This window comes from Chlorocebus sabaeus, chromosome 1, assembly GCF_047675955.1.
Source record: "Chlorocebus sabaeus isolate Y175 chromosome 1, mChlSab1.0.hap1, whole genome shotgun sequence".
Lineage (NCBI taxonomy): Eukaryota > Metazoa > Chordata > Mammalia > Primates > Cercopithecidae > Chlorocebus > Chlorocebus sabaeus.
In genome coordinates this window covers 113,749,906-113,774,346 of record NC_132904.1, presented here as the reverse complement: position 1 = coordinate 113,774,346, position 24,441 = coordinate 113,749,906, and the positions used below count along the sequence as shown (strand labels likewise).

At 52.3% G+C, this 24,441-nt stretch overlaps 1 protein-coding gene across 1 annotated transcript in view; it reads left to right on the top strand.

The window, feature by feature from the left end:
- DSCAML1 (DS cell adhesion molecule like 1) overlaps positions 1 to 24,441 on the top strand; it is a 365,263-nt gene that overhangs the window by 253,206 nt on the left and 87,616 nt on the right. Inside the window, exons 4-8 of the mRNA XM_008021021.3 lie at positions 7,913 to 8,059; positions 15,637 to 15,915; positions 19,274 to 19,549; positions 21,941 to 22,237; positions 23,939 to 24,211. Of these exons, the coding sequence (XP_008019212.3) occupies positions 7,913 to 8,059; positions 15,637 to 15,915; positions 19,274 to 19,549; positions 21,941 to 22,237; positions 23,939 to 24,211 (1,272 nt within the window). The remainder of the gene's footprint in view (positions 1 to 7,912; positions 8,060 to 15,636; positions 15,916 to 19,273; positions 19,550 to 21,940; positions 22,238 to 23,938; positions 24,212 to 24,441) is intronic.

Below are 24,441 nucleotides of genomic sequence, written 5' to 3'. Positions count from 1 at the left end.
TTCTTTTGGATATATACCCACAAGTGGAATCACTGGATCATATAGTAATTCTGTTTTGTATTTTGGGGGGAACCATCATACTATTTAATCTTGACTTTTGAACGCTCACTTTCTTGAGCATCTGGCAAACTTCTTGCCACTGCTAATTAGACCTTTATTCCTTTTTTTGTTGTTGTTTTTTGTTTTTTGTTTTTTTGAGACAGAGTTTCACTCTTGTTGCCCAGGCTGGAGTGAAATGGCGCGATCTCGGCTCACTGCAACATCCATCTCCCGGGTTCAAGCGATTCTCCTACCTCAGCCTCCTGAGCAGCTGGGATTACAGGAACCCACCCCCATGCTCGGCTAATTTTTGTATTTTTAGTAGAGATGGGGTTTCACCACATTGATCAGGCTGGTCTTGAACTCCTGACCTCATGTGATCCACCCTCCTCAGCCTCCCAAAGTACTGGGATTACAGGCATGAGCCACCGCGCCTGGCCTAGACCATTTTTCTTAAAGGTCTAACTGAAAGTAGTGGAAATAATGATTAGCAGGACAAGAGGTTTGCCAGGTGCAGAAACACTCAGAAATGGGAGTGGGTTTAATCTGGGAAGGCTTCCTGAAGAAGGTGAATTTCCAGCTGAGATCAGACTTTTCTGAGTCGCAGTTTCCTCGTGAGTGAAGTGGAGACAAAATGCCGTAGAGTTTTGGGAAATTTCATTCAGGCATTCATTCTGGAACATGTGTTGAGTGCCTGTTTTATGACCGGATTGAAATGGGAATGCATTAGAGGATTTTGAGCAGAGGAGCCGCACGATCTGACTGGGGTTGAAAGCATTGCTCTGGCTGCATGCTGGGGACAGAAGGAGGAGGGGCAGGAGTGGATTCAGGGTGGCCAGTCAGGAGGCTGCTGGCCCCTGCCTCATTCAATCTTTTCCTTTCCTTTGCTCTAGAGGCTGCAGTGGGATCTGTCCAGTTCATATCCTCCCCCAAACCCCCAGTTTCCCCCTCCTCCCCTGTCTTCACCTTCTCCCCACCACACTCCCCCTCACCCCTCCCTGAGAGCAGAGCAGCCAGGGCCCCACCTTTGCAGAGGGCGGCTTCTCTCTGTCCAGCCCTCTGGAGCTGCCAGAAGCCCAGAGGTTTCTATCAATTATCTCTCCATGACTCCTGCAGCTCCAGGGAGTCTCCAAAGCCCAGTTCTCTGACCTTTTAGAAAAAGACAGAGAAGATGCTGTCAGCTCACTTAGCACCTGTGTGCAGAGCCTCAGAATTGCCAAGGAGGCTTCTTCATCTCCAAGCTCCCTGCTCTCCAACCCAGCTCCAGAGGAGGAGGGAGGGAGTCTACCTGCAGAAGGCCTGACCGCAGGAGGTGCTGAGGGCCCAGCAGCCCCAACCTCAGCTACTCCGGCCCTTCATCTTCCTGAGATGACATTGAGCCAACCACCCACGTGCTGGGGACTTTTATACTCAGTATTTAACTTAATCCTCCCAACAGCCCTGTGACATCAGTTCTATTTCTTTTCTCCATTTTCCTGAAGAAGAAATGGGGCTTGCACTGGTGTAGTGAGATCATGGAGACATCAAATTGTGAATGAGTGTGAAGAGTCTTTGCAAACTGATCTCATCCAGGGGTTCTCTGCCATGCACATTAGACACTCCCTGCAGCTCTTTAAAAATATCCATTCCCAGACCACCACACCCTCAGAGATTCAGAGCTTCATTTGAAAAGATCCTTCAATGATTCTAATGTACAAACATGATGGAAAACACTCACCAAATCTCAATTCCCCCCTTTTTTATGAATGGGAAACTGAGGGTCTGAAAGAATACTGGACCTCCCTAAAGGCACGCTGGGTGAGCTGCCCAGAGCTGCCATGAGAAATCACTGCAAACTGGGTGGCTTTAAACAACAGAGTTCTGGAGACTGGAAGTCCAAAATGGAGGTGCCAGCAGGGGCAGCGTCTCTCTACAGGCTCTAGGGGAGGGTCCTTCCTGGCCTCTCCTAGCTTCTGGTGGCTGCTGGCAATCCTTGCGTTTCTTTGCTGTTAGGTGCATCTTCCTGCCTCTGCTTCCGCCTCTGCGCAGCACTTTCCCTGGGTGCGTGTCTGTGTCCAGATCACCCTTTTCTTAGATGAACACTAGTCATGTTAGAACTCAGGGCTCAATCTAACCCAGGAGGACTCCATCTTAACTTGATTACATTTGCAAAGACCGTATTTCCAGTAAGGTCACATTCACAGATCCTAGGGGGTGTTAATTTGGTGGGGGGGATGCTATTCAACCCAGTATACACCCCAACATGAGTGGCAGAGCCTGGACTCCAACCTGGCCTCCTATATTCCCGCCCTGGACTTGCCCCACCACCCCTGGTGGCCCAGCCCCTCTTTGTACACCTCCTTTTACTCATAGCTTCACAAGACCTTCCACAGTCTTCCCCAGTACCCCAGCACTGACGGCCACACCTTCCATGGTGGAAGGATATTGTCTTCTAACCGTGGGATCCCAGAGGGCAGAGACCAAGTCCAGGACTTCTCCCATGTTACCCAGACCAGAACCTGGAGACACTCCAGAAAGACGTGATAGATTCAGCCAAACTGAGCTGGATGGTTGAGTGCTCCTCCAGGAAGCAGTGAGAACCTCATTGAAAGAAGAAACCAGGCAGAGGCTGGCTGACCATATGTCCCTATGAGTGGTGCTGTCATTCTAGGAGAGTCAGTCCAGCATAGAGCTTTGGAAGAAGACAGGAAGCAGACTAATGGTCCAGGCTCTGCCACCTTCTAGCTGTGTGACCTTAGATGGATTATGTAACCTCTCTGTGCATCAGTTAATAAAAATAGTATCCATTTCAAAGGTTGTGGGAATTAAATGAGATAATGTATGTAAAGTCATTGGCCTAATTTGTAATAGCTACTCAATAAATATTCAGCTTTAAAAAAAGTAGAGTCCTGCTCGAGATCACAGGGGAAAGGGGATGGCAAAACAGGTCAGGGTCTTTGTGGTAATAATAAAAAGAAGAAAAGCAGAAACCAACCACTCCCCTAGTCATGAGCATGTAGATAGATGATACCACAGCGTTTGAAATATGTCGATCAAGCAATGTCAAGGGCACAGTCAGCATTTAAACGCAGCTCTGTGTCTTGGTCTTAGAGTCTAAAGGAATGGCACCCTCCAGCCTAAACCCACAGGGACACTCTTGGCATTTGGGGTGCAACAGTTCTTTGTGACTCAAGCTCCCTTGGCCCCTAACCACTAAATGCCCTTAGCAACCCCAAATTATGATGTCAACCCCAAATGTCCCACCTACCCCCACGTTTCCAAGTGGCCTCAGGATTGGTGCTGGACCCGGAGGTACTGGCTGCCGTTTTATCCTTCTCCCGTGGGACCCAGCCTGTCTCAAAGCAGAGAACGTGGGCCAGCTACACTTCTCCCTTCCTAGGGATGGCTAGTTGCATCTGGGGTGAGAGCATGGGCTGCCAGCCTGGGAGGCCAGCCAAGTTGTCCAGCCCTGGCCCATCTCCATCCCCCACCAGCGGGCCGGGCCTCCCTCCGTTCTCATACTGTACGAGGCTTACTCCACAGGCCTCTTGCTCCTTCCTTCCCCAGTTCCCCAGCAGGGCCCACTGTCCGATGCTCATCAAACATGCAGAAGTGATGTTGCACAAGCCCCCCCGAGGGGACTAACATCATACCCCTGATTTCTCCTTCCCCTCTCGCGCTGTGCATCCCCCTGGCTGCAGCCTGCCTTTGTTTCAGGAGGAGCAAAACACTGTGTCTGAAAACGTTACTGCAATTAAATATGCACAAGAAGGGGGGAGGGAGGGGAAAATGAGGACAATGAAGGATGTGAAACATCAGATGCAGCAGCTGCTTGTTGCTATAGAAACCCTAGCTCCCCACCACCATCAAGGCAGCATCAGCCCCCCACCCTCCTCCCCCTACCCCTGGTTTAAAATCCTCGTAGGGCCAAGTGCTCTGTTTGTCCTGAGGTGCTGGGAGATGCAAGATCACAGGGTCCTAGCTATCCAGGGCTGGAGCACCTGTCGGCTGTGAGCATTGATTTCTGTGTCTTTCCTGCTTTTCCTCACCCCACCATCACTACCTCCTGACACTGGTACTTCTGATTGGCAGCAACACCCTCCAGTAGGTCTGCATTCCAGTCCCAGTTACATAATAAATTACAGAAGAGCTTCTGCGTTTGACTTTGGGATGTCACAACATGGAGACAAAACGGCACATGCAGAGTCCATTGGGGAGCCAGCTTTCTCTGCGCTTCCTCGGTTCCTCTCTGACAGCCAGCTGCAGGGCTTGGCGCCCTCCACCATCCTTCTTGTCCCCACCCACAGCCCTGAGTGGGGGTCTGCCTAGTTGCGGGGTCTGCCCAGCTGTGATCTGTGTGCCGGAGCCAGGCAGAGCAGGGTGTCCACAAACTCCAGGTTCCAGAAGATGGGCAGGCTGCCAGATGGCCAAGTGCTCACCTGGGAGGATCCCCAACAAGATGTAGCTCAACCGAGATCAACGGGAAGTTCCAGACTCTGGCCCACATAACCACTGTCCAAGGACAGAGAGAGAGAAAGTGGCATGGCAGCGGCTCCCAGAGACAGGGCCAGGGTCTTTAGTTGACTGCAAGAAGAGTAGTATAACAGGGCTGCCTCCCTCCTCCCACACCATCCCCATGACAAGGTGATGCAGCCTGAGGCTGGGTGTTGGTAGTCTTGCTCTACTCTGCTCTGATGGGCTAAGTCTAATCTTAGAGGCTCACAAAGTGGGGCACAGTGCCTGGCACGTGGTAGGTCCAGTCCTATACAAAGATGTGCAGGAGGGAGGAAAGAAAGGAGGGAGGGAGGGGCAATTGGAATTGTAGATAAACTAAAGTTCATTCAGAAGCAAGAGACCAAACTGATGAAGTTATCTGAAACCATATTAAATAAATATTAAAAAATAAAATCCCTGTCATCCCAGCACTTTGGAGGCCCAAGGCAGAAGGATCCCTTGGATCCAGGAGTTTGAGACCAGCCTGGGCAACATAGTGAGACCTCATCTCTACAAGAAAATTTTTTTAATTAGCCAGGTGTGGTGGTGCATGCCTGTGGTCCCAGCTACTGGGGAGGCTGAGGTGGGAGGATCACTTGAGCCCAGCATGCCAAGGCTGCAATGAGTTGTGATCATACCACTGCACTCAGTCTGGGTGACAGAGTGGCAGTCTGTCTCAAAAAAATACATAAAATGAAAATAAAATCCTAAGACTGTTAACCCTGAAGAAAATTCAAAGGGCATCACAGTCACCTTCCAGTGTGTGAGGGAGTATGTCAGGAACACGGGTTTTGGCTGGTTCAGCAAGGCACCAGTGAGTCAGAGCAGGACCCATGGCGGGAGCGCCAAGAAGATCAGTGGTCACCAAGGAAGACTGATCTACAAGTCAACTTTGGGGCTGGGCGCGGTGGCTCATGCCTGTAATCCCAGCACTTTGGGAGGCCGAGGTGGGCGGATCACGAGGTCAGGAGATCAAGACCATCCTGACTAACACGTTGAAACCCCGTCTCTACTAAAAATACAAAAAAAATTAGCCGGGTGTGGTGGCAGGTGCCTGTAGTCCCAGCTACTCAGGAGGCTGAGGCAAGAGAATGGCGTGAATCTGGGAGGTGGAGCTTGCAGTGAGCTGAGATCATGCCACTGCACTCCAGCCTGGACGACAGAGCAAGACTCTGTCTCAAAAAAAAAAAAAAAAAAAGTCAACTTTGGAATGGGCAGCTGAGTGAGGGAGGGAGTTCCCCAGCCCCGGAGATATTCAAATGAAGGCTGGAGAAACTTTGTCAAAGATATCGTCGTGTGCACTCAGCTTTTCAGCCCTGCAGTTCTACAGCCTCCAGCGGCAGAAGATGCCCTTTGGTGAGGTCCCCACCTCCGGGTGCTGACAATCTTGGGCTTGTGCTTGGGATGGTGGAGGGAGATGGGTGGGATACCACAGAATATTCCTCACAGGAGCGAAGCTCTCATCTTGGCTGAGGGGATGTCACTTAGGCCTCAGGTAGGAGGAAGCAGACCTCTAAATGATAGGGCTAGAAGGGCATGGAATTGCCCAAAATGTTTCCCTCTGCCAGCCTGACATGTGGTGCTATCGGGTTCTTCCCATGGGTTCAGCACGACCCTCTCCCCTGCGGCTTTGAAGTCACTATCACTGCCCTGATTCCAAGACCCCTCCCAGTGGAAATGGCAGCCTGGGCCCTCGAGGCCTGTCTGGGAAACCCCCAAAGAGGAGGCAGAGGACCCCAGCGTTCGCCTCTCCATCTTTTTTTGAGACGGAGTCTTGCTCTGCCGCCCAGGCTGGAGTGCAGTGGCCCGATCTCGGCTCACTGCAAGCTCCGCCTCCTGGGTTCACGCCATTCTCCTGCCTCAGCCTCCCGAGTAGCTGGGACTACAGGCGCCCGCCACCTCGCCTGGCTAACTTTTTGTATTTTTAGTAGAGACGAGGTTTCACCGTGTTAGCCAGGATGGTCTTGATGTCCTGATCTCATGATACGCCTGCCTCGGCCTCCCAAAGTGCTGGGATTATAGGCGTGAGCCACCGCGCCCGGCCTCGCCTCTCCATCTTAGTCTGGCCTCAGTGGGAGGACACATCCATGAGCTTAGGGAGTCTAGTGCAAACCCCTTCCCAACCCTCAAGTCCAGTTTTCTCCTTTAAATCAGCCTTTATCGGCTCAAGGTGAGGGTGAGCCTTAGGACCTTAGACAAGGAAATCCACTTCCCCTCTGGGATGGGAAGGGGGGCTCTTGTGTCGCAATCTGCAATGTGGGTAGGCTGCCCCCTGTGCTTCCTGCTCCCCTGCCAGGTCCCCACAGTCGGGGCAGAGATGGCTGTGGCAGTGGCAGGAGGCATAGAGCACAGTGCCTGTCCCCTTCACGGCCTTGTGCACAGTGGGTGTTTGAGAACTGTTTGAGTGATTACCGTGTATCTGCCCCTCCTTGTCCCCATGCTAGTATAACTTTGCCTCGATAATCATTTGTTGAGTGAATAAATGATTTAAATTGAGAGAAGGGGATGGAGGCTTATGTGTAATTCCACACAGAGGGACAACTGGGAGTCAGAAGTTCCAGTCCACTTCCTGGCTGTGTGACCTGGGCCAGTTACTTTACTACAAGCCTCAGTTTCCTTCTTTGTAAAATGGAGCTAGCATCTCAGTTGTAAAAGCCAACAGGCAAGGAATATGAAAGAGTTTTGCAAACTCTTGCAAAGAGGTAGGAAAGATGAGAACTAATATTCACTTAGTGAGTGCTTATTCTGTACCACACGCTTTATTCTTCTTTTTATTTTTACTTTTTCAGAGACAAGAGTCTCACTCTGTCACCCAGGCTGGGGTACGGTGGCATGATCACCGGCTCACTGCAGCCTTGACCTCCTGGGCTCAGGCAATCTTCCTGCCTCAGCCTCACGAGTACCTGGTACTACAGGCATGCCCTACCAAACCCAGCTAATTGTTTAATTTTTTCTTTTTTTTTATAGACAGGGTCTCGCTATATTGCCCAGGCTAGTCTCCAACTCCTGGTCTCAAGTGATCCTCCTGCTTGAGCCTCCCAAAGCATTGGGATTACAGGTGCAAGCCACCACACCTGGCCCCATTTCTTAAATCTGTACACCCACACCATTATTTGTACTCTATTGTACAGATAAGGCTCAGAGAGGTTAAGTAACTTTCCCAAGGTCACACAGCCCATAAGTAGAAGAGCCGGATCGGGACCCAGATCTCAGCCTAACTCTAAAGCCCAGCTTTTTTCTGTTAAACCCTGGAGCATCTACACTGAAAGGAACAATTACTATCATTTCTATTTGTCATTTTGTTTGTGTGTGAAAATCCTCCTCTGTCAGAGATGCTACCCTGCCTCTGAGGCTGTACCAAACCGGGAAGTAACAAACTATGTCCTGATTGTGTCTCCAGAAAACAGGTTTTTTATTACCTACCATGGCGGGCTGTACATCTCTGACGTACAGAAGGAGGACGCCCTCTCTACCTATCGCTGCATCACCAAGCACAAGTACAGCGGGGAGACCCGGCAGAGCAATGGGGCACGCCTCTCCGTGACAGGTAGGGGAGAGAGCCTGGGGAGAATGGGGCGGGCTGGGAAGGGAGGACACCAGGCCATCCCTGGAACTTGGTGTGTCCCACCACAGATGGAGGAGCCCCCTGTGTACTCAGGGAAATCAGAGGAAGAGATTAAAGAAATCAGGTACTGAAACCACCAAGGAAGACCTCTTTGCTATGTTTTCATTTTCAAATAATGAGGGATACGAAACTCACCCTCTTTTTCCCTTTTTTTTTTTTTTTTTTTTTGCCTTTCCTGTCAGGAAGCTCATAGATAAAATCGGATGCTCAAACATAGTAACTATTAGTGTTGCTTTTCAGGGGGGTGGGGAGGGGGCGTTGCATTTCCGTGCCTCTAGGTGCTTTTGAGGATTCTATCTTTTCCTTCTTTTTTTTTTTTTTTGAGACGGTGTTTCTCTCTTGTTGCTGAGGCTGGAGTGCAATGGCGTGATCTTGGCTAACTGCAACTTCTGCCTCCTGCAACTTCCACCTCCTGCAACTTCTGCCTCCTGGGTTCAAGCAATTCTCCTGCCTCAACCTCCTGAGTAGCTGGGATTACAGGCGTGCGCCATGATGCCTGGCTAATTTTTGTGTGTTAATAGAGACAGGGTTGCACTGTGTTGGCTAGGCTAGTCTTGAACTCCTGACCTCAGGTGAGCTGCCCGCCTCGGCCTCCCAAAGTGCTGGGATTACAGGTGTGAGCCACCGCGCCTAGCCAGAGAATTCTATCTGATCAATGAGTACACGTGTATGTTTCGTCATAGGCCACCTCAAAACATTTGAAAGCAGGCAGAACATAATTTATAAACAAAATATTTCTAAACGGAATAAAGGATTCTTGTCCTGGGGTGATTATAGCTTCTCGGGAGGGATGGAAGCCGGTGTTTATTGAATCCTTCTGTGTATCTGGGATTCCCTCATTTGTTTCTGTCAGGCACCGTCATAGCCCTGTGAGGTGAGTGCTGTTCCCCCTATTTTTACAGATGAGAAAACCAAATCTTAGGGAAGCCAAGCGACTAGCCAGCGCTATTTAACCAGTGGGAGGCACAGCCGGAATTCAGACTCTGAACCCCTGGCCTCAGGGTCCTATAGGACCCCTTAGAAGGGGTCAGCTGAATGCCCATATCCATGCTGAGGTCACAGAGAGGCGCTCCTCAAGGAAGGCTTTCTGAACAGTGGTTTCCAAACCCTTTGACCGCAATGCCCAGACAGACGTTCTTAGCATGGCCTGCGCAATACACACTGGTATTTTCTACCATGCTTGTTGCAAGGCGCCTGAAATTTTCTATTCTATTCTATCTAATTCTGATTTCTCTAAATGCCAGCCACAACTCACCAAAGGGATTTCACAACCTCCTAACAGTTTGTGGGTTGTGAGTTGAAAAATCTCTGTCTTGAGATTGGAGTTTTTGAAAAGGGGATGAACACTAAGTCAGAACACCTGGCTTTTGGGATTAAACTCATGAAATCTCGCAGCCTCTCTAGGCCTCTGGAAAAGGAACCTGTCTAGGTGGCTGCTCTGATTCTGTCTGCCTCTGGCCCTCAGAGCTCTGCCCTGAGTTTGGTGGTTTGGTGATGAGCTCTGCCCTGACCCACAGATGACTGTCTCCAGGACCCCTTCCACATATCCATCACATGTGGGGCAAGGCCAGGAGATCAGGAGCTGGGAGGGCAACAACCCGGCTCCCGATTCACCCCTGTGTCTTCAGCGCCTGGCCCTGTGCCTAACACACAGTAGGTGCCAAGTAAATATTTATGGCATTAATCAATGCCAAGGGAAACCATGCCGTCATAAGGGTAGGGGACGGGGCTGCTCCGTGCGGCCCCATCTTTGTGGCTTGACTTTGGAATCCACAGCCCAGTTTCCAAAGAGCTCGCCTCAAAATGACAGGGACTTGTTTGTATGGTGTTTTGCATCTCATTTGCATGCCTATCCTGCAATGTGGGAAAGACACAGAAATCCCCTTCCTTCAGGCCTGCTCCCTTCTCCGCGAATATTTGGCTCCTTCATCTTCTAGTCTCCTAGCTGGACCTCTAGCTGTTGGGGGCACTAGGCAGGAGTTCCTCAAAAAGAGACATTCTTTGAACTGGAGGCCATGCCAGCCCTTCTTCCCCTCCTCTTTCACCACCAGCTTCCGGGAGAAGGGCGAGGGGGAGGAGACTCACAGATAAAGCCCAAACAGAAAAGCGGGCGTGAAGATGGGACGGTACCCAGACAGACAAGAGAGAGGCCCTGGCACAAAGAGAGATTGGCGTGGGGCAGGGGAAAGGCAGAACAGAGAGACACACACAGAGACAAAGGAAGCGAGCGAGGGGGCTCCAGGGAGGGAGCCCATGCAGTGACACGGGGTCCTGATGTGATGGGATGTGACAAGGCGATCTGCAAGCTGCTTGTCTCGGCAAAAATGCAACTGATACTGGAGCAAGCAATGCCTAGGGGGTTGGCATTGGGAAGCCCAGAGCCTGCCTCGGGCTCACCCGCCCCTCCCCACTGCACTTGGAATCCACTCCCCAGAGCTGAGGGTGGAGATCCGGCCCCAGAGAGAGGCAGGGCACGAATGTCTGCTGAGATGTTTCAGTCTCACTAGAGAATGGGCTCCAAGAGCTCCTGGGGCTTGTTGCGGGTGAGAATGATACAAACGGCAGTGCATTGGAGGTGGTCAGTTCATGAGAACAGGAACCACATGTGTGGTCTCTTCAGCACTCAGTGCTAAAGTTGCTGGGGGTAGGGAGAGCTAACGAGGTGTATTGTTATGACAGTAGTTATGAATTAGGCCAGACTTTCCATCTCCGCCTCAACACTCACTAGTTGTGCAGCCTGGCATAAAATAATGTTCCAAACCTCAGCTGCCTGATCCGGAAAACGGGAGTAACAAAATGTACTCCTACTGGGTTGCTGTGAGAATGAAACAGAATATCTCCTATTAAGAAAGGCCAGGCGTGGTGATTCAGGCCTGTAATCCTAGCACTTCGGGAAGCCAAAGCAGGTGGCTCACTTGAGGACAGGAGTTCAAGACCAGCCTGGCCAACATGGCAAAACCCCATCTTTACTAAAAATACAAACATTAGCCGAGTGTGACAGCACCCCAGCTGCTCGGGAGGTGGAGGCAGAGAATCGCTTGAACCAGGGAGGCAGAGGTTGCAGTGAACCAAGATCATGAGATCGTGCCACTGCACTCCAGCCTGGGTGACAGTGGATTATTCAATAATGAATAATTAATTATTTATTATTTAATAAATAAATAAATATTAATTAATTAATACTGCTTATAAAAAGTTTAGCTAGTGCCTGACACAGGAAGCTGAGGACAGACAGTAGCTGCTACTATTATTGTCAGTGGTTGTTCTGTTGCTATATTGTTATTCCCACTATCTTCCCAAGGCATAGGGGTGGGGAAGAAGGGCAACTTTCATTTTTCTATATTTTCCAAGTTGCAGAGGGAGTTGCAAGAATAGTCTGTGCCTCCACAAAATACAACCTAATCATAATCATTCCATACATCTAGGTGCTTTTTATAGAGCTTACCAAGTGCTTTCAGGTGTATTAACTCACTCCGTCCCCACAACAATTCAGTGGGATGGGCATTGTCATCTGCAGTTATAAAGGAGGAAACCAGCGGTCAGAGAGGCTGAGGAACTGGAATCAGATCCCCCAGCTCACAAAGGACAGAGCCAGGTGCAGAAGCCATGCTCCTGGCGGTGCCTTAACCACCTAACCATAGCAGTGCCATTCAGCTGGCCGTAGGGGGTTCCCAGCAGCCGCCCCAGGGCATCTCAGACCCCCAGTCAGCCCAGCCTAGCTCCAGTGCACCCCCAGCAGTTTCTCAGGCCTGACCATCTGTCTCCCCCAGCCCTGCCTCAGTGCTAGCAGCGCCCGGTCCCCCCGGGCTGTCGCCGTGTACACGCCACAGCATTTTACTTCTGCTCTGGAGTAATGAAAGAGGTTTCTTTCCCTCAGAATTTAATTTCACGCCTGAGCCTCGGTGATTAATTCCCTCCCCCCGCCCCTTCCTCCACCACCCTGATGGCCCCTCCGCTTGTAAATTCTGCGGTGTGCCGCGGAATTTGTGTATTTTGCATCAATTAAGTGTCACATTGAGTAATTCTTCCCTGGCACTGGGTTTGTTTATCGCAGCCATTCCCACCAGGTTGGGGGTGGGAGAAGAGGCCACAGAATCTGGCAGGCACGGTGCGTGGACTCTAGAGAGTAACCGTCCCGCGCATCTGCAGGCGGATTGAGCATCTAAAGCGCCTCCACACACCTATACCACTGGTTGCCTGCAACGGCCTTGTGAGGTCTGGAGGCAATATTATCACCTCTACCAGGGCAGGTGGGGAAACTCGGGCTCTAGGAGATCACAAAACTTGCCCAAGGTCACAGGGCTTCTCAGTGACCCAGGCACTGGGTCAGAGAGAGCCTCTGGAGATCCTGATTCCCAGCCCGGGCTCCTTCTGTAGCCCACAGGCAGCCCCTGACCAGCACTGGAAGGTGGGAAGAGAACAGAGATCTTTCCCCTAGAGAGGAGAATTCTCACCCCAACCCCTCTCCAGGGCAATTGCTGAGGGCAGAGGAAAGTGCCCGTTAGTGAAGGGACCACTATCCACTCTTAAGCAAAATTTAAGATTTTAGATTATTCCATCTCAGATACCATTTACTGCACAAGGCTTGGGGAGACCTGGCTTCTGATCCTTTTTTTTTTTTTTTTTTTTTTTGAGACGGAGTCTCGCTCTGTCGCCCAGGCTGGAATGCAGCAGCCGGACCTTGGCTCACTGCAAGCTCCGCCTCCCGGGTTTACGCCAGTCTCCTGCCTCAGCCTCCGAGTAACTGGGACTACAGGCGCCCGCCACCTCGCCCAGCTAGTTTTTTTGTGTGTGTTTTTTAGTAGAGACGGCATTTCACCGTGTTCGCCAGGATGGTCTCGATCTCCTGACCTCATGATCCACCCGTCTCGGCCTCCCAAAGTGCTGGGACTACAGGCTTGAGCCACCGTGCCCGGCCCTGGCTTCTGATCTTAGTTCCATCGTGTGATCCCAGGCAGGGACATCTCTGGTCTCAGCATCCTCATCTCTTCATGCTTCAAGCTCCCTAAGCCAGCTCTGTAATTCCACAAGTCTATACAGTTCTGCAATGTGGATTTCTATCCAGAAAAATCATACTACTAGCCTGCCCATGCCCGAGTTCCTCATTCATCCTCCCTAGACATTTGTGGTTCAGCAGCCTGGGGAGATACAGTAGTGGTTTCACACTGCCTTGAGGAGCTCACAGTCTTCCGGGTGCTGACTGCCCTTGGAAGGGGCAGTGCTGACAGAGGCTACCTCTGGAGAGTCACGTGGGGTGGCAGGAGAGTGGGGAGATGGGGAGACTCCCTTTATGACATGCTCTTCTATATTTTCTGAAGTTTTACCAAGTGCATATATTATCTATTTTATCTGTTAAAACACTTTTAAGGCTTTTATTAGTATGAGTATTAGTATTATCATTATTTTTGAGACAAGATCTTGCTCTGTTGCCCAGGATGGGATACAGTAGCACAATCATAGCTCACTGCAGCCTCATATCTCTGGCTCAGTTGATCCTCCCACCTCAGCCTCCTGTGTAGCCAGGACCACAGGCTTGTGCCACCACACCTGGCACTATAGTCGTGTGTGTGTGTGTGTGTGTCTGTGTGTGTGTGTGTATGTGTTTTGGCAGAGATGGGATCTCACTATGTTGCCCAGGCTGGTCTCCAACTCCTGGGTTCAAGTGATCTTCCCACCTTGGCCTCCCAAAGTGCTGGGATTACAGGCATGAGCTACTATGCCTGACCTATTAATAAAACATTTATTTTAAAATAAGGGGGAGTTCTGGGGCTGGGAGCGGTGGCTCATGCCTGTAATCTCAGCACTTTGGGAGGCCAAGGCAGGTGGTCAGGAGTTCAAGACCAGCCTGGCCAAGATGGTGAAACTTCATCTCTACTAAAATACAAAAATTAGCTGGGCACGGTGGCAGGCGCCTGTAATCCCAGTTACTCGGGAGGCTGAGGCAGAGAATTGCTTGAACCCGGGAAGCAGAGGTTGCAGTGAGCCAAGATCACACCACTGCACTCCAGCCTGGGCAACACAGCGAGACTCTGTCTCAAAAAATAAATAAATAAAAATAAAAATAACGGGGAGTTCTTTGAAAATAAAATGAAAGGAAAAGAAAAGTCTGTGGGAGTCATTGAGAGTGGTCTGGGGGAGGCATCCGGAAGAGGTGACATTTAAGCTGGTTTGTGAAAGAGGAGTAGAAGCTGGCCAGGCAGAGCAGGCTGGCTGGGCACCCAGGTGACCCAGGTGACCCAGCACACCACTGCAGGGTTCCGTGGAGACAGGGGACAGTGTAGGCAGGCCAGGCCGACTCGGCCCAGATCATAGAAGGCCTTGGCATTCAGGATAAGCAGTGGAGATGTGTTGTGTAGGTGGGGGGGATCCTGGTGAGGTTTAAAGCGGGAGGAGGTCCCCCAGGGGCAGGAAACCCAGAGAGGCCTTGGCGGGTGGGAATGAGCCTGAGAGGGCTGACAGGACACCACTGAGAAATGCCTGGGCATTGCACACAGAATCCTGCCCGCCGGGGCTGTGGTTTCCTGCAGCTTCAGGTCGCAGGTCTCGTAGTTGCTGGTTTCTCTTGGTTTCGGAATGTAAAATATAGGATTGTCACAGGTGACTGCTGGGGCTTCTGAATCCTTTTAGGCTCTGGCAGAAATGAACTGGTCATTTCTGAGTCTTTCCAGGGTTCAGGCAGCAGAAGACAGAGCAGGAGCAAATAGATCGTCCTCCCATCTCCCAGTAGGCCCAGAGAGATACTAGGAATTGCAAACTTGAGACATCATGATACATCACTGCTCTAGAGCCTGGGCTAGAATACAGGGACACAGCTGGGCATGGTGGCTAAGGCCTGTAATCCCAGCATTTTGGGAGGTCAAGGCAGGTAGATCACCTGAGGTGAGGAGTTCGGGACCAGCCTGGCCAACATGGTGAAACCCTGTCTCTACTAAAAGTACAAAAAATAGTTGGGTATGGTGGTGTGTGCCTGTAGGCCTAGCTACTTGGGAGGCTGGGGCCGGAGAATTGCTTGAACCTGGAAGGTGGAGGTTTCAGTGAGCCAAGATCACACCACTGCCCTCCAGCCTGGGCAACGGAGTCATCGAGACTCCATCTCAAAAATAAAAGAACCCAGGGACAAAAATAAAAGAACCCAGGGACTCTCCGTGGGAAAGGAGTTCTCACGCACACCCTCTCCCTCCCTGCATGTCTTGCTCTCTTCCCCACTTCTTCCATCTGTCTCTCTGTCTGTCACTCTAGTCCCGAACTCCATCATATTCTCGCCTCCTCCCAGCCCCTGCTGGGAATCCCAGTCGAGGTTGTCTGGGACTCAGTCTGGCCTGAGCACAGAAGACACAGTGCACCCTCCCTGAAACGTTCCTCTGGAGCTGCCCTAGAAACTACTTGCTATGGGCGCCAGTGGGCAGCAGGCTCCTGTCTGGGTGCTTGCCTTCCCTCCCCCAGCCCCGCTTCATCCCACCCAGGGCTGGCCAGGGCTGCCGACCCTCTCTGCCTTCCAGACCCTGCCGAGTCGATCCCCACCATCCTGGATGGCTTCCACTCCCAGGAAGTGTGGGCCGGCCACACTGTGGAGCTGCCCTGCACCGCCTCGGGCTACCCTATCCCCGCCATCCGCTGGCTCAAGGATGGCCGGCCCCTTCCGGCTGATAGCCGGTGGACCAAGCGCATCACGGGGCTGACCATCAGCGACTTGCGGACCGAGGACAGTGGCACCTACATTTGTGAGGTCACCAACACCTTCGGTTCGGCAGAGGCCACAGGCATCCTCACGGTCATTGGTGAGTCGGGAAAGCCCCTTCTACAGCCCCAGTAACCTTTGAGAGCACTGCAGGGGTCGGGGGAGGAGTGTGGACAGCTGGACCTGTCTCTGACCAGGCCCTGGGAATTACACTGGCTGACTGGGGAAGGGAGTCTGGTGTCCTGGAAAAGCCCTTGGTTTGAAATCAGGTGGCCTGCCTTTTGTTTCTGGCATTAGCCGATAGTAACTGACTCTGGGCAAACCACATAACCATGACCATCAGCTCAGTGCCATTGTCTGTAAAATGGGAACGTGGTCCCAGCCTTCGTACCTCCCAGAGGTTGTGAGGCTCCAGTGGGATGAGGAGGGTGATGGTGATGTGCTCGCCATGAGGGCAGGGCTTCCGGGCTTGTAGGGAGGCAGTATCTGAACTAAGGGAAGCAAGGTAGCTGTCAATCCACTAGAGAGGACATACGTCCCAATCCTAGGGTGACATTCAGGATGTTTAACAATCATTGATAGGGGCACAGATTAATCAGATCAGAAACTGGCCATAAACAAGCAAATCATCTCTGCCTGGTCCCTTCCTATTCCTCCTCCTGCCCCTTCTGGGGTCCAAGGCCTTAGCATACCCCTGCTGCTGAGAAGCCCCCAAGGTAGGCAGAGAGGGTAGAGGCAGATGGGCGAATGCCCTGGAAAGCACTCTAGATGAGGATTTGTGAGGCCCAGCTCATCCCGTCCCCCTACCCCACCTCTGTCCACTCCCGTGTGACCCAGTCTCAGGGTTCCCATCTGTGAAATGAAGAGGTTCCTTCTAGCTCCAGCACCAAGAGTCTGACTCTGAGTTCCCTGCTCTCTAGGCTGCAGTGGGGCTGGGATCTGGAGACCCTTGAGGAAATGCCATGCCTCATGGGACAGGAATGAGGCTGTCATTGCTGACAGCATCTTGAGGGTCATTAAATGTGGGCAGTGGAAAGAGACCATCCGGAGGTGATCCCACCTCCCATCCTGGTTGACCAAAGAAACTCTCCTCCCACCTCCCACCCATTGCGAACACAGGGCAGCAGGGCTACGGACCCTCAGGCTGACCAGAGAACCACAGCAGAGCCCACTCCTGGGCCTAGTGTCTGACTCCCCCAGCCCAGATAAGGGCTGAGTCTCTCCTTCCTCGCCATCAAGAGGGTCTTGAGATCTGGAGCGTGCCCAGAAAAGCGCCCTCCCAACACAAATTCAGTGTCAAGGTGGAAGAACAGAAAGAGCCCCAAGACATGCTCTGGAGTGGCAGTGACGGCGCAAATGCTTTGGTTATGATGCTGAAAGCCCTGCTTCAGGGGCCTGGGGGTTCCTCTCGTATAAACAAGCCCTGGACAGCAGACAGAGGATCAGGATCGGCACCTCCCTTCCTGCCCTAAGTACGGTCTGAAAAAGTTTGTTCCGATATTACCTTCACCTCCTTCCCACCCTCCTGCTCTACACGTACGCTCTCTCTGTCTCTCTTTCTTTCTCTCTCTCTCTCTAAATAGGTCACAAGGGCAACACACCCTCAAATCCTTGGAAAATTAGCAAACCTTCCTGTAGGTAAATGCAGTGTTCACAGCTCCTGCACCAGTATTTGCAGGCAAGCGGAGACACACACAGACACAGGCACACATGTTGAAAATGCACCTGCCCACCTCCCCATGTACACACGCATAGATATACGGTGCCCGTACACATACACAGCTACACAATCCCTTCACAGTAACATGCCCATATCCAAGTACGCTCTCACAGATGTACAAGTCACCACCTCCAGATGTGTACATGCCCACGCTGACCCTAAATTCATCTTCTCTGATCCCCAGCCTCCTACCCCTCCCCACAGTGGGCTTGTTTGGACCACCAAGGTTCAAGGGGAATCAACGTGACTTTTCTCCATCTTCTAGCCTCTCTACAGCCTCTCTCTGCCAGGTTCATGGAGAGGGAAGCAATGCTTTCCATATGCCCCTACTCCTCCACGAAGGCCCCCACCCAACCTGTGCCAAGCCCATGCAGGAGCAGTGAGGAGACAGTGGCTGGCAGAGCACTGGGAGCTCCAGCTGGTGACTGGGATGAGCAGGACGCCACCTGCCTCAGTGTGCACTGACATTTCCTGGACAGTAGGCAGAGGCTCTGGGAAATGAGCAGGGAGACCCAAGCATGCAGTCATGTCTGCTTTGGCTGTACCCAGCCCACATGAGCTTGCAATCTTCCTCTCTCCTGCAGGCCTCCTCACTTGAGGTACCAAGCTATACAGGGAGCCTGAGCCCACATACAGAATGTCTAGCCCATAGAGATCAAGGAGAGGTCAGTTTGGAGCTTGTAAATGGCTTGCTAAGCCAGTTAGACCATCAGTAATGACTCAGGTCATGGTAGGCCTATGAAGCTGAGAGATGTCACCCTGCTCTCAAACGGCCCACAGTCCAGAGGGAGAGAGAGACAGACACAAAAGAGGTGATGAAGAGACAAGGTGCTCAGTGTGGTGTGAGTTATACACGGGGAGGGTAGAGGAGGGATACTTAGCCCAACCTGGGAGAGGGAGTTATGCCAGGAAGGCTTCCTGGAAGAGGTGATACCATGTGAAGAATGAGTAAGAATTAGGCAAAGAATGCTCTAGGTAAGGCCCTGGGGCCAGAAACAGCCCAGGGTATGCAGAAATCACAGGCAGGCTGCTGGTGCTCTAAAGACCTATGGCTTTGGTGACAACGGAACCCCTTTGAACCCCTAGAGTCAGGGCCTTAGGGCCTTGAGGGCCTCAAATGCCATGCTGGATTGTTTGGACTCATGGAAGTTCTGAGCAGCAAGTGGTCGGCTGCAGCATGGAGAACAGCTCGGGGGGAGCAGGGAGGTACTGCCGTGTGGATCCGGGTTGGGAGCTCCAGGCCTGCAGTGGGGTGATGCAGGGCGACGACGAGCAGGGGGTCCACAGATCCGTCTAGAGGAAATCAGACCAGCAGCACGTAGCAATGGGTTATCTCTGCAAGTATGGGAGACAGCCTGCTGGGCCAAGGGTGCCCCCCTGGTTTCTGAGATGGGTGGCAGGGAGGATAATGAGCCAGTCAAGTCTCCACCCTCCTCAGTCAGCCAGAGGGAGCCTCACGCTGTCACCGGGCACAGGGACATGTTTCAGGGGAGCACAGGCCATCAGAACAACAAGTACCAAGAGATCCCTCAGTCTGAGCCTGCCATTTAACCAATGAGTAAACTGAGGACTAGAGTGGGGGATTCCCCAGTCCCAGTCCACACAAGGGGTCTGGAGGCAGAACCTGAGCCTTTTGTGACCCCTGACTGCCCCGAGCCGCACTCCACTCACAGTTAGCCCTTTTTTTGTTCTTTCCTCCCCACCCCGTTCTCCCTCATGTCTCCCTGGCCTGGCCCAGATCCCCTTCATGTGACCCTGACACCAAAGAAGCTGAAGACCGGCATTGGCAGCACGGTCATCCTCTCCTGTGCCCTGACGGGCTCCCCGGAGTTCACCATCCGCTGGTATCGCAACACGGAGCTGGTGCTGCCCAACGAGGCCATCTCCATCCGCGGGCTCAGCAACGAGACGCTGCTCATCACCTCGGCCCAGAAGAGCCATTCCGGGGCCTACCAGTGCTTCGCCACCCGCAAGGCCCAGACCGCCCAGGACTTTGCCATCATTGCACTCGAGGGTGAGCTGGGGCGCCAGGACACGGTGGGGCAGGTTAGGGCTGCCGAGCCCATGCCCTCCCTCCTCCCGTGCTGAGGTGGGAGCAATGCCAGGAGGCGTTAAACCAGTGCTCACTACACACCAGGCCCATGCACCATCTCACCCTAAGGGCCCTGTGTGGAGGTCCTTTTTTATATTTAAATCTTTTTTATCTTTTTTTATTTTTTGAGACAGTGTCCCACTCTGTCTCTCAGACTGGAGAACAGTGGTGCGATCACAGCCCACTGCAGCCTCAGTCTCCCTGGCTCAAGCAATCCTCCCACCTCAGCCTCCCAAGTAGCTGGGACTGTGGGCAGGGACCACCTTGCACCACGCTAATGTCCAAGGTTATTCTGTTCACCTGGATAATTTTTTATGTATTTATTTATTTTTTAATTATTATTTATTATTATTTTTTTTTTGTAGAGACAGAGTCTCACTGTGTTACTCAGGCTGGTCTTGAACTGGAGTGAAGTGATCCTCCTGCCTGGGCTGAGGCCTTTTTTTTTTTTTTTTAATGATGTTACCCATTTTGCTCTTGAGGAAAATGCAGCTTTGGTCACTTGCCCGAGGTGACACAGCTCTGCCCAAGGGACAGAGCAGAGATTTGAGTTCAGGTCCCTTAACCATCATACTATGCTGTCTCTGCCCTCAGAAATTACTAGAATTTCAGTATTAGAGGAGTCTTCAGAGGCTGGAAGAGTGCCAATAACCTCTGGACTTGCAATTCCTCTCCCTGCCTGAGACCTCTTCGAGGCAGGCTCTGTGTCTCACCAACATCCTGGGTTTTACCTGTTTGTTTCTCTCTCTCCTTTAAAGCTGCCACCACCCAGGGTTCCTTACATAGCACATCTATGTCTGGTTATTCAGGTTGTTCACTGCACATGTTGCCCAGCCAAGAGGGTAGGTGAGGACTGAAATCCAGCCTGCACCTCATTTTCCAAGCCATGAGCCCTGGCACTGGGCTGTGTCCACACAGAGGAGGCACCACTTTCTCATTTGTACAAAGGTGCGGTGGGGACTGGCAGAAACCCTGTCCTTACAAACAAGGTGAATGGTTCCCCACCTCCTCCTTCATTGCCACCAAAACAAACACAACACAATTCTGTTCCTTCCAGGGGCTTGTCGTAACAAAGATGCCAGCCAAACCCAAGCAAGCCCCGCAGGTTTGGGATCCTCCCCAGGTGTCCCCATCACTGCCTGTGGGTCCACACTCCTTGAAGGTGTGAGGTACCCAGGAACCTAAGCCCTTACTCCTCACCCCGACCACACAAACATTTGTCTTCCTTATTGTTTCTTGTTTCTGTTTCTTAGAGATGGGGTCTCATTGCTCTGTTGCCCAGGCTGGAGTGCAATGATGAAATCATAGCTCACTGCGGCCTCAAACTCCTGAGCTCAAGCAATCCTCCCTGCCTCAGCTCCTGAGTAGCTGAGACTACAGACATGTGCCACCACATCTGGCGATTTTTTTTTACATTTTTTCTAGAGACATGGTCTCCCTACATTGCTCAGACTGGTCTCAAACTCCTGGGTTCAAGCAATCCTCCCATCTCAGCCTCCCAGAGTGCTGAGATTACAGGCGTAAGCAACCGTGCCTGGCCTACTTTTAAAGTACTTAATGCCTATTTTAATCCTTTTCAACGATCCTGTGCGGAAGGATGGCCAGGGTTAATAATTACATGCCCGTGTTCCACATGAGGAAGCCAGGGCACAGAGGTTAATTGTCTTGTCCAAGGTTATTCTGCTAGCCAAGACTTAAGCCCCGGCCAAGACTCCTCACTGCCACTGCCTCTGTGCAGTTTCAGCCTCAGACTTAAGGCCTTGTGCTAACAGGCCTGCAGCACCACCACCCCCTCTGGAGGTCCCACGAAGAGGGAACTGGAATCAGACTCCACAGGGCCAGGCGGTTCCATAGGTAGTTCTCAGCAGTTAACTTCTGAGCTTGTGTCTTTATTAATAGAGGAAGAGTTGAGAGGAACCAGCATTTATTAAGAAATTACAAAGCGCTGTGTGAAGCATCTGAAATGCATTAATTCATTTTATCCTCAGAATATCCATGAGGTGGGTATAAACATGATTGCTGTTATTCCCCATCCTCCCTCCATAAGAGACAAAGACTCAGAGAGGTTAAGCCACTTGCCCAAAGACCCAGAGCTAATAAGTGATTGAGGGAGGATGCAAACCCTACAGCCTGAATCCATGTACAGCAGTAACCGGCACCACTTGGGGCTATGGATGGCAGAATTGATGTACACAAAAGTTCTTTTTTGCTCTTATGGCTGCTTTTTGCATCCTCCCCTGCTGAGGTGGGGTGGCTAGGGGGACGATCTCTCCGTGGCTTGGTGACCCTGAAGGGGGCTCCTCACTCCTGCAGATGGCACGCCCCGCATCGTCTCGTCCTTCAGCGAGAAGGTGGTCAATCCTGGGGAGCAGTTCTCACTGATGTGTGCGGCCAAGGGCGCCCCACCCCCCACGGTCACCTGGGCCCTTGACGACGAGCCCATTGTGCGGGATGGCAGCCACCGCACCAACCAGTACACCATGTCGGACGGCACTACCATCAGCCACATGAACGTCACAGGCCCCCAGATCCGCGACGGGGGCGTGTACCGGTGCACCGCGCGGAACTCGGTGGGCAGTGCTGAATATCAGGCGCGAATAAACGTAAGAGGTGCCTGTCTACATTTAAATATCAGAATAGGTTTTTGAGTTCCTTTGCCATCTCTGTGGTTACCATTATTCTTGTGCTGATTAGTACTTATTATTAATTGTTATTTTGATTTTAGTAGAGGTCTCTCTCCCCTCCCTCATCCCCTTTCCCTGCCCTCCTCAAGCGCCATCATCCATTCTTGTGTGCGTGTGTGTGTCTGGTACAGTTCACCCTCATTCACCTCCCCATTCCCCCTCCTCCTTCCCCCTCTCCAGAAATCCAACCTGCCCAGCCCCTCCTCCTACCCTCTAGCCCATTCCTCCCCACCAAATCTCTCTGGGGCCTAAGTATACTAAGCACCTGCTGGCATCTGCCAGCCCCACCAGGGCCTCGTAAGGGCAAGACAGGGCAGGGGCTGGGGACCAGGCTTGGCCTTTAACATGGGTGCCCACCCAAGCTGTGCTCCCTGTGTCTTCCCACTGAGCCAGCCCCCCAGATGCTCCAGGAGGTGTGAGCAACCAGGAGCCAGGGCATCATCTTCTCCCGCAAGGCTCACACCGTCAAGAGTAAGAGGCTGAGCCTGGCTGGGGGTGTCCCAAGGCAGGCAGCCTCCAAGAGTGGGGAAAGGAGCCCTCAGGGGCATCGTCCCCATATCTCAGTTCTCCAAGTCACTGTGGTGAGAACACAGTCTCCTCTGAAGCTCTTTGTAGCCCCATGGGGTCTGATTGGTCTTCATCTGACCCTAGCTGACCCCTGACCCCAGGGCAGAGGAGCAGGGGGACAGCAGGAAGGGAAGGGGCACTGATCCAGGGGCACTCCTGGTTGCCATAGGGGTAGGAAAAGGAGCAAAGATGGAGTTTCATGTTAAGTTTGCCTGTGCCAGGCCTTGGACCCCCCACAGAAGTGCGGGTTTCCCATCTGGCCAGCCTCCTGATCTCTCTCTGAATTGCAAGGGGGACAGAGATGCGGGGCCCTGGAAGATTTCCCAGTCGGGCCCCTCCTGTTCTGGATGGGGACCTGAAGCCCAGAGTGCACCCTGTACCCTGTGGAGCACTGTCTTGCTTGGTAGCCTCTGAACTCCCATTCCAACCCCTAGATTGCCATCTGCCCAGCAGGCCCAGCCCAGGACACTCTCTCTCCCCGGCCAGCACTATCAGCACCCCTTTCACAGCTCCTTCCCAGGGGCCTACAATACACATTTACTTGTCCACCGAAAGTCATCAGCTCACCTGGGGAGACCTTCCTGCTGTCTTTAAGTAGTTAACTTAAATTCCTTTTGGGTACGAGATCAAAATAAGCAAGTAGAATGGAAACAACAAAATCTCTACCTTTCCACTTTCATCCCAAAATCTTAATCTCCCCATAACTGAGTAACTTGCCCTCCTAAATCCCAGTCACTTCTTGGTGGGGCTGTAGCTTGGTCCTATTCCTGTCTCACTAGGGGAATGGCTCTTGGCCCAGGCGTGTAAATACTGCATCTGTTTGCAACTCTTTGAAGCTAGTAACAGTCAGTGCTGGAGAGACTGTGGGCACCCCCCAATTCCAGACCCTGTCTGTAGCTTTGTAAAAAGGCATCCCTGTGACCCCACCAAATGTCCGCACCCTGAAAGTCTCAGGGGCCGAGTGCCTGAGAAGAGCAATGCAGGGTGGTGCCCGGCTGTCCCTGGCTGACGGCAGCACATGCCCCTCTCCTCCTCCTCCTCCCTCCTGACTCCTGCCCAGGCCCCCCCAGCATCCGGGCCATGCGGAACATCACAGCAGTCGCCGGGCGGGACACCCTTATCAACTGCAGGGTCATCGGCTATCCCTACTACTCCATCAAGTGGTACAAGGATGCCCTGCTGCTGCCAGACAACCACCGCCAGGTGGTGTTTGAGAACGGGACCCTCAAGCTGACTGACGTGCAGAAAGGCATGGATGAGGGGGAGTACCTGTGCAGCGTCCTCATCCAGCCCCAGCTCTCCATTAGCCAGAGCGTTCACGTGGCTGTCAAAGGTAGGCCTCCCTCACCAGCCAGGGCCCCTGCCCGCCTGACCACGCAGCATGCATGGGCCCCTCTCCAGGTGGGACTCAGACAACAATAGGCAATCCTGAGCAAGAGAGGCCCCAGCTTGGCATTCAGAAAAAAGGGAGCAGGGCAGAAGACTGTGGGTGGACACAGGCCATGAGATCCCTCTACATCTGGGCTCCTCCTCGGGTTGCAGAACAAGACAGCACGCACCCCA